This window comes from Pimephales promelas, chromosome 18 (genome assembly GCF_988280905.1).
Source record: "Pimephales promelas chromosome 18, fPimPro1.hap1.1, whole genome shotgun sequence".
NCBI classification, from domain to species: Eukaryota; Metazoa; Chordata; class Actinopteri; order Cypriniformes; family Leuciscidae; genus Pimephales; species Pimephales promelas.
In genome coordinates this window covers 11356985-11366895 of record NC_142786.1, presented here as the reverse complement: position 1 = coordinate 11366895, position 9911 = coordinate 11356985, and the positions used below count along the sequence as shown (strand labels likewise).

At 41.3% G+C, this 9911-nt stretch overlaps 1 protein-coding gene across 1 annotated transcript in view; it reads right to left on the bottom strand.

Moving 5' to 3' along the window:
* Positions 1-256: 256 nt before the first annotated feature.
* cfap44 (cilia and flagella associated protein 44) overlaps positions 257-9911 on the bottom strand; it is a 38705-nt gene continuing 29050 nt past the window's right edge. The window contains exons 28-33 of the mRNA XM_039679011.2: positions 3961-4091; positions 3752-3868; positions 3412-3616; positions 3057-3217; positions 856-990; positions 257-644 (exon numbers count right to left, since the gene is read on the bottom strand). Of these exons, the coding sequence (XP_039534945.2) occupies positions 396-644; positions 856-990; positions 3057-3217; positions 3412-3616; positions 3752-3868; positions 3961-4091 (998 nt within the window). The 3' untranslated portion in view covers positions 257-395. The remainder of the gene's footprint in view (positions 645-855; positions 991-3056; positions 3218-3411; positions 3617-3751; positions 3869-3960; positions 4092-9911) is intronic.

Sequence of the window (9911 nt, the reverse complement as noted above, 5' to 3'; positions counted from 1 at the left end):
TGATTTCATAAAAAGTGCATACAGAATGAATATAAATGTTTAATTAATTGTTTTAGATATGGCGTGTCGCGCTACAGGACAATGTTGTCGCATGTCAACTGATCATGTACAGTTTCATTTTCAATTTGATATGGTTGAGTAGTGCTTTGATATTGTGATTTGGATTTGAAACTTGCCTGATTATTATGATAAAATCAGAGACATTTCAGCAGTTTCTAAGAAGGTAAATCATGAGGAAGACGACACATTAAACATATTACAATCCTCAAGGTAAGAATTTATTGCATTTAGACAACTGCATTTAGCCTGTCGTATATGTCTACAGGAACAGATAGTTTGAGGTCTGTGTGCTAACATGCTGATTTTGTACTTAGGGTAAAAGTGTGTCTGTGGATCTATTTCACAGCTTTGCTGCTGAGGTTGAGTTTCCTGTGCACATCAGAATTGCTTGCTGTGTGTCTGTGGGGCGGGGCGGGAACGGGAGGCGGGACAGGATCAAGCGGGGGGAGAATGTGTCCGTCTTTGCGTGAGAGAGCACGGATCTCGTCAGTGAGAGCCTCAATGTCTTGAGCTTGAGCCTCTACCAGCTGCTGCAGCCTCTGCAGTTCCTGTTTCTCTACCAGACGGCCTTGGAACTGACCCACCTTAAACAAACACACACGTTTTGAATGCCTGTGACCTGCATATGAATTTACAGCTGCAGGTGCTGCTGCTGCTGCTTAACTTGTGAATAAACTGCAGTAAATTTTTAGAAATTCAAATGGTAAACCAAATAATGTCAGATATGTGTTTTATTCATGTAAAGAAACTAAATAAATAAAGTGATGAAATGTGAATAATGAAAGAAAAGAATACCGTCTTCCTCTGTTGGGAGTTGAGTTGGTCGTCCAATGCTTTTTTCTGGCTAAGCAGGCTGTTCAGGTTACGTAGTCTCTCTGTGTTATGTTTCGTGACTTCAGTCAATGCCTCTCTTGCTTCAGTAACTTTTGTCTGGTACGCACACAAATAATAATGAACAATTGCTCTAGATTGGCACATTTAACCATAATAATTAAAGTCAGAAAGTTATTTTTTTTAAAGAAAACTTTCTGCAAGGATGCATTAAATTGATCAAAAGTGACTATTAATATATTTATAAAAGATTTATATTTCAAATAAAATATTAAATACTTTACTTAACCAAAGAACTCTGATAATATTAATAAAAAATTAAAGCTGCAAGCAGCGATGGGCGGGCCCTCGCACCTGTAGCTCGTTGGGGTGTGAGGCGGCCGGGTTGCATATTCTGCAACTCAGCCGGTGCGGCTGTGAATTTGGTTCGCTGCTTTGTTAAAGGTCACTTCCTGTTGCCAGCAGGTGGCGCTATGACTTAGGGTGAATGTCGGCATGTAGATTTGTTCAGGGCGGTACTCTTGTCAAATGTGTACAATTTGGTGCAGATCTGGGCATTTACAGCCAAGTTACTACAACTTCCTCTTTCATGGCGAATTATCGACGCCACGGACACGCCCATCGATGAAAACGCACAGAGAGCACAACTTTACATCGTCAATGCCTTTAGAAGGCACAGCAGAAATTTGAAGTGGATCTGACTAAATCCCTAGGAGGAGTTTGTTAAAGTACGTAATGAGTAAATCATCCAAAAATGGCGGTAAAATTAGAAATGGCCGACTTCCTGTTGAGTTAAGGGCATCGCTCCAAGAGAATTTTGTGTGCGTCTGGACATGGTAGATGTAGCACAGAAATTTCGTACCTGTCGGTCAAACATGTGGCGGGGGCTGCGTCTTTAAAGGTCACTTCCTCTCACCACTAAGTGGCGCTATGACTGTGGGTGAATGTCTGCATGTAGATTTGTTCAGGGTGGGCCTCTTGTCAAATGTGTAAAATTTCGTGCAGATCTGGGCATTTACAGCCAAGTTACTACAACTTCCTGTTTCATGGCGAATCATCGACGCCACGGACATGCCCATCGACGAAAACGTGCACATAGCACAACTTTACATCGTCAATGCCTTTAGAAGACACAGCAGAAATTTGAAGTCGATCTGACTAAATCCCTAGGAGGAGTTCGTTAAAGTACGTATTGAGTAAATCATCGAAAAATGGCGGTAAAATTAGAAATGGCCGACTTCCTGTTGAGTTTAGGGCATCGCTCCAAGAGACTTTTCTGTGCGTCTGGACATGGTAGATGTAACACAGAAATTTCGTACATGCCGTTCAAACATGTGGCGGGGGCTGCTTCGTTAAAGGTCACTTCCTGTTGCCAGCAGGTGGCGCTATGACTGTGGGTAAATGTCGGCATGTAGATTTGTTCAGGGCGGGACTCATGTCAAATGTGTAAAATTTCGTGCAGATCTGGGCATTTACAGCCAAGTTACTACAACTTCCTGTTTCATGGCGAATCATCGACGCCACGGACACACCCATCGACGAAAACGCGCAGATAGCACAACTTTACATCGTCAATGCCTTTAGAAGGCACAGCAGAAATTTGAAGTCGATCCGACTAAATCCCTAGTAGGAGTTGGTTGAGCCAAATTCAAAATGGCGGACTTCCTGTCGAGTTTATGGTATGGGTTCTTGAGGCTTTTTTGTACGTCTTGACATGATACACATCCCCACCGAATTTCGTGCGTGTAGGTTGAACGTGGACGAGGGGCTAATTTTTTCCAATTTTCTAGGTGGCGCTAGCGTGCCATTTTGCCACGCCCATCCGCGAAACCCGCAAAATACCAAATTTTTCACCAGTCCTGACATGCGTGCCAAATTTGGTGAGTTTTTGAGCATGTTGCGGCCACGAAAATGGCACTTACTTTGCAGAAAAGAGAAAAAAGAAAAAAATATAATCCTAACAGTTTCAATAGGGTCCTCGCACTGTTAGTGCTCGGGCCCTAATAACCCTAACAGTTTCAAGAGGGTCCTCGCACTGTTAGTACTCGGGCCCTAAATGCATACAGACACCAAACTTTTCACAGCTAGTGTAAAGCAACCCCCAAACAGTGTCACAGGTTCTTTGTATCAGTGTTTTTTTTTTTGTTTTTTTTTTATCAGTGTACCTCCCAGTATTTGAGCTCCTGTGTGTTTTTGGCGTCCCGTTCTCTGACCTCTTGTCTCTTCTCCTCTACCTTCCTGTTGCCTGAGAGAGTCTGCAGAACTTCAAGTTCAACCAGCTTTCCAAACTTCATGAGCATCAGCTGCTCGCAACGTACTTCTGACTCTGCAAAGAAATGTATTACCTTGTTATACACTTAAAGTCATACCAAGTTTAAAGAAATCGAATTTTGTCTTTTCCCTCAGTTTGAGGGGCTGGAAATTGAGTTTATACGACATTGTAAAATTGGCTAGATAAGGCCTATCAGGCAAGTAAGTGTGTGGTTTGAATTAGTCATCATGTATGCATGTATCTCTGACCCTTTTTTCTGGCCTCCATGTCTTTAAGGTCATGTCTGAGCTGTACATGTTGTTGTTTGGCTTGTTTATAGAGTTCTCTCTGTTCAGTCTTCTCCTCTTGTAACTCTTTAATGCGCTTCTGCAAACGCTGTAGATCAGCTGTGTTCAGGACCAGTGCTGAGTCAAGCTTACCCGGCAAGACGCCATTATTATTGACATATTCAATCTACTCAGACAAGGAGAAAGAGAGAGACTTGATATTTGTTGTGAGTTACACTTTAGCAGAGGCAGAGATGGTAAATATATGTACAATACAACATAAGATAATCAGCAAGTACAGTATGTGTAATTATGTTCACACCTGATGCAGTCTGAATGGCACCACCACATCCACTTCATTCAGCCTTTGCTGCTTTTCTTGATTAATGAGCTCCAGATCACCCTCTGCTGCCTTGCGATTATTTTGCACAATCTTCTCCTACACAAACCAACATACTGTCTCTTTAGGGTGTTCTTTTGAAAAACAAGAAACAGAAAGAAAGGTGGGAATGGAAAGACATTATCTCTCACTTTCTTGCCCAGTGTGTCACACTCCTTCTTTAAACTGTCCACATTTTTTATCTCCTCTTGCAGCTGCTCCTCCACATCCAGACGATGTTCACGCAACCTCAGTGTGTTATCAAAGAGCTCGGGATCACAGTCTGAAACACAGAGACGGGACATATATATATTACTGTTCAAAGGTTTGGGGTATTTATGTGTAAACTGTAATTAAAAAAAAAATTCAGGATTCTTTGATACATTTTATTTATATGAAATAGAAATCTTGTGTAACATTATAAATGTTTTTACTGTCACTTTTGATCAGTTGAATGTGTCCTTGCTGAATAAAAGTATTAATTTAAAAGTGAAAAAAAAAAAACTGACCCTAATCTTACTGATCCCAAACTTATATACAAGCAATATCACACTCTTAGCCGTGCGATATCACTCTATATCAGCACGGCTGGCGGTGATTCGGCCGTAGGCAATCACAGCCGTGCTGATATATAGCCATATCGCACGGCTTACAGTGTGATTTAGCGTTTATACAACAGTTCAACGGTACATGTGTGTAAATAAATAAGAAACAACAATGGAGTGTTTTTAAAAACGGAGTGTCTTTTATGCGGAACAACTTCCTTCCGCCACAGATTCGAATCTAGAACTACTTTTGGTATCCAAACAGTGCATGTGCCCTATTGACTTCCATAGTATTTATTTTCCTACTATGGAACTCAATGGGATCAACTTTCTGGTTACAGACATTCTTCCAAATATCATCTTTTGTGTTCAGCAGAAGAAAAAATTTATACAGATTTGAAAGAACTGAGTAAATGATGACAGCATTTTTATTTTTAAGTGAACTATTCTTTCATGGGGATCTCCCATGACAATGCAAATTAATGTTCTCTCTCTCTCTCTCTGTGTGTCTTCAGGGAGTGTACAGATTACGCATGAGTCCCGATTTTGGCCTCTTCTTCTGCTTTTAAAATAGTTTTAAAAAAATGTAACGTTTAAAAAATCACAATCACTAACAGACCCTTTTTTAAAGGGATACTCCACCATTTTTTTTTTCATATTAAACGCACTAAATAAAACATTGCGCTTTTCTAAGCGTGTAAAATAGATAACTATAACGTATGGCGGAATACCATAGCAAGTACTTGGGAGCACTTCAACTCATCACTCGTGAAAAGTCCTCTCCCCCCTCTCACTCTCCAGAGTGATGATACTGCACCGAGCCCATATATATATATGAAGAGTTCAGATGCAAAAGCCTCTAAATGCCATTTGAAATTTTCTTCTTTAATGATGATTTTTATCAAACTTGTATATTTAAGTTCAGTAATTTCACTTAAATGGCAATGATAAGTGAAATTACTGAACTTAAATATACAAGTTTGATAAAAATCATCATTAAAGAAGAAAATTTCAAATGGCATTTAGAGGCTTTTGCATCTGAACTCTTCATATATATATACAGTATATGCGCCCACAACCTTGTTTTTAAGGCATTTCATCTGGACTTCAAATTATATTACAAAACATTAGAAAACATGCAAAATATGAAGGCTATAAGAACATTTCATCTCTTGAAGGAACTGCATAATTTTTATTTTCCCCTTGTATATTTATATTAATTGATATGTTTTTATCTGTGTTATTATATGTTATTGTCTGTACACTGTACATTTAATTTTTGTTCAGCAGGTTAAAGTATTTGTAGTATTCTCTGTACCTATTGTCCTGTTTATTGTTCATAATAAAGTTCGTAAAAAATATTTATATACAGTATATATATGTATATATGCAAAGTGCTCCCAAGCACTTGTAATGGTATTCTGCCATACATTATAGTTATCCATTTTACATGCTTAGAAAAGTGCAACGTTTTATTTTGTGTCACCATTTTTGGACGAGTTACACTACTCGTGTAACTGTATTTAAAAAGGGAAAACGTCGAGGTGTTTGGTCGCTTCTCTGCTTGGATTCTAATGAATGAACTAGGCTAAATTAATTAACCCTTGTGCATTGTTCAAATTCACTACCCTTTCGTTATGTTCGTGGCTGAAAAAAGCCACTACTTTAAACTGCTGTAGAAATGTATCGGATAAATATTTTTTTCAAATTTTTTTGCATAAATCTATTAACCGACCTCAGTCCTGATCAAAACTACTGAATTTTAAAAAAATAATTCAGGATTTTAACTCTTTAATTGCCAAATTCATAAATGATGTCACTGATTTGGGGGGAAAAAAAAAACACAAAATGACTTTTCAATATAAAATATGATTGTGGACTGGATTTTTTTTTTCCTTTTATCACAGTCTTGGACATGTCAAAGATTAGAAACAACATTGGTTTTGATGCATTGTTAGTTTTTGTGCAGCATCAGATTTTGGACCCTTGCAATAGCATGGCGTGTCGGCCCTCGACTCACGCCTCTTGCAGGCTGAAGAAAGGGAGTGGTCTCCGCATTGGTGGAAAACCATACTTTACCATTTCTCCCAATCCACCCAGATCCAGGATCCACAGAATCCTCTTGCTTTCAGTGGAAGCTAGAGCTCACTGAAGGTGAGGAGGATTCAGAGGATCCTGGATCTGTGGACTCTGATGCTTAAAAAAATTGAAAAAAATTTTTATCCGATACATTTTTAAAGCAGTTTAAAATAGTGGCTTTTTTCAGCCACGAACATAACGAAAGGGTAGTGAATTTGCCCAGAGTGTACTGTTGAGTTTTTGAACAATTTCAAAAGCATTTTCCCAAAATATGTGTCAAAATAAGATTTGTCACCAAAAATCATTCCATTTGCTGAAACAAGGAAAAAGTTATGGCCAAATTAAGACTAAAAAAATACCCCTCAAGTGGCTGAAAAGCCACAACAGAACATAAGGTTAAGTGCTGCCGCACGCCAGAGCGATTTAGTGCACACACTGAGACGTGTGGGTTGTGGGAAATGGAGCGAAGACTCAAATGCAGAGGAGAAGTAATGTTTAATTAAATAAAACATAAATCAAACAAACAAAACGAAGAAATCCAGGTCTCATGAACTAACTACAAAATCCAAGAACAAGGCACGGCAGGCACAGAACAAACAACTCAAAACTCAGGTAACATTTAATGAACGAGCACCGGACAGCAAACACAGGGAGACTAATGGTGCGTTCTATTATACCCAACGAACCGACTCGGACCTCGGATTTGACGTCACGTCCACGTTTCAAGCGTTCTATTATGTTTTGCTTGTCCGAGTCGGAGAAAGCTGTTGTAATGGTAGCACTGGCCGAGTACCAGGCACTTACATTAAAATAAACATATTATGACTACACCTCATCAAAACGCAGCCATTTGAACTTGAAAATGTTCACTTTATTTAAAGTTTTTCATGTTAGTCTTCTGTTAGCAATGCTAACAACGTTAGTTATTGCACTCACAACAACCGATTCCCATACCTACAGGGGACGCAGTAATACGAGTGATTATAATCGTCATTTAAAATACCAAATCGGTTCAAAAACAATGAATACAATTCATTCTTACAAGTCACAGGGCACAGCCATTTTGAATTCCGAAACGGAATTCTTGCTCGGTGTCCTCACGGTTGTCCGACGTCCGAGAGGAGAAATCCGAGGAAAGGGGGCGTGTTGCTAGGCAACGTCTGTCGTCCGTTTCGGATCTCCGAGACGGATGAATAATAGAACGCACCATAAATAGGAAGGCAAACAAGGAGGGAATTGAGGGAAAGCAGGTGGGACAAATAAACCAATAACGAGGTAACCAGATGGGAGGGGCTAGAACAGCAACAAGAACACATGGCACACAGAAAATCACATGATAGCCATGTGCTCACAACCAACAAGACCATAACATAAACACAAGACCAGGCATGTCACAGCTCTGTCACAAAACCAAGAATAACCAGAACTGTAGTGACAGAACCGTGGCACTACCTCCCCTCAAAGGAACGCTACCTGGCGTTCCCAAAGAGAGACATAAAACGAGACAGGAACACCAGACACAACAGACAAAACAAAAACAGATATCAAAAGTAAGGGAGCAAACAAGGAGCAAAACAATATAAATGAATTCACAAGTCCAAAACTAGACCAGGGAGAGACGGGAAGGTTAAGCCAAGGACCCTCAAGCTTTACAGGAGTCCTGGCAAGGATCAAGGTGGACCAGGCTGTGCACGGTGGCCAAGATGAGTAGGCAGACCATCGGACAGCCAGGACAAAACAGCGGTGACAACCCCTCGGGCGGCCATGGCGGGGACAACCCCTCGGGCGGCCACGGCGGAGATGCTGGCTCAGGAACAGGCACCGGCCTTGAAACAGACCCCGGCTCAGGAACAGGCTTCGGATCAGTGTCAGACACCAGAACAAACACAGCCACAAAAACAAACACAGGGACAGAAACAAACTTTGGTCCAGGAACAGGAAACAGCTCAGAAACAGGAACCATCTCAGGCCAAACAGACAGGACGTGAACAGTCTCTAACTGGGCAGAAGGGGCGTGAAAAATCTCCGACTGTGCAGACGGAACATGAACAGTCTCTGGCTGGGCAGCGGCGAAATGAACCGACTCCGTCTGGGCAGGCGTGATGTGAACTGTCTCTGGAACCGTAGACCTGACCTGAACAGATTCAGGCTTGATGGATGGCACCATCAGGGCGAGCAGCTCGGGCGGCGCCGTCAGGGCGAGCAGCTCGGGCGGCGCCGGCAGAGCAGGGCGGCGCGTCAGGGATAGCCGTCACCTCCGGGATGGTCTCTGTGTCAGAAGCCGCCGGACAAGTCGTTAAGGCAGCCTTTCTCCGTCTCCGGACCACCAGACTCGGGACCACCACCACCGGACTCGGGACCACCACCACCACCGGACTCGGGACCACCACCACTGGACTCGGGTCCTCCTAGACCATCAAAGAAGGGTTCTCCCATCTCACAGAACCAGGAGGATCTGTAAGACATTCTAAGAGTCTTATGAACTCTTGAAACGAAAATTCCCCCAGATCTCTCATAATCTCAAAAGGGATTGGGTCATCAAGGGCATGGTTAAAAAGATCCGTTCAGAGCTGCATCACCAAGATTTAATCCCTCTGCCGCTGCAGAAAATTTCTGGGCACAGTCCCACACCTTTGCCTCCAAGTGCCGAAGAGAGGTCAACTCCTTAAATCTCACTATCCGTTCATTTGAAGGACATGACAATGGGAGAACAGGTGACCCCCTCAACCTTTTCCTCCGCTGAGTCCTCTTCATGGCTCATTCGTTCTGTTACGTGTGGGTTGTGGGAAATGGAGCGAGGACTCAAATGCAGAGTAGAAGTAATGTTTAATTAAATCAAACAAACAAAACAAAGAAATCCAGGTCTCATGAACTAACTAGAAAATCCAAGAACAAGGCACAGCAGGCACAGAACAAACACAACTCAAAACTCAGGTAACATTTAACAACGAACAAGCACCGGACAGCAAACACAGGGAAACTAAATAGGAAGGCAAACAAGGGGGGAATTAAGGGAAAGCAGGTGGGACAAATAAACCAATAACGAGGTAACCAGATGGGAGGGGCTAGAACAGCAACAAGAACACATGGCACGCAGAAATCACATGATAGCCATGTGCTCACAACCAACAAGACCATAACATAAACACAAGACCAGGCACGTCACAGCTCTGTCACAAAACCAAGAATAACCAGAACTGTAGTGACAGAACCGTGACAGAGACGAGAGAGGTATGTATCAACTCGTCTTAGTTAAGGGAATAACATAGTTTAATATGAAAAAATGATGGAGCATCCCTTTAATACCAAATACGGCATGATTTAACTAAAATATTATTATTGAAAAATAATATTTAAATAAACAATACTGGTTATTATAAAAGTATAATAAGTTTGTACAATAGGAAAAAACAAGCAGTCAAATTCAGTCAAAAGTACAAAAGCAGAACTAGTTATAGTACAGGATTTCAGTTAAATAA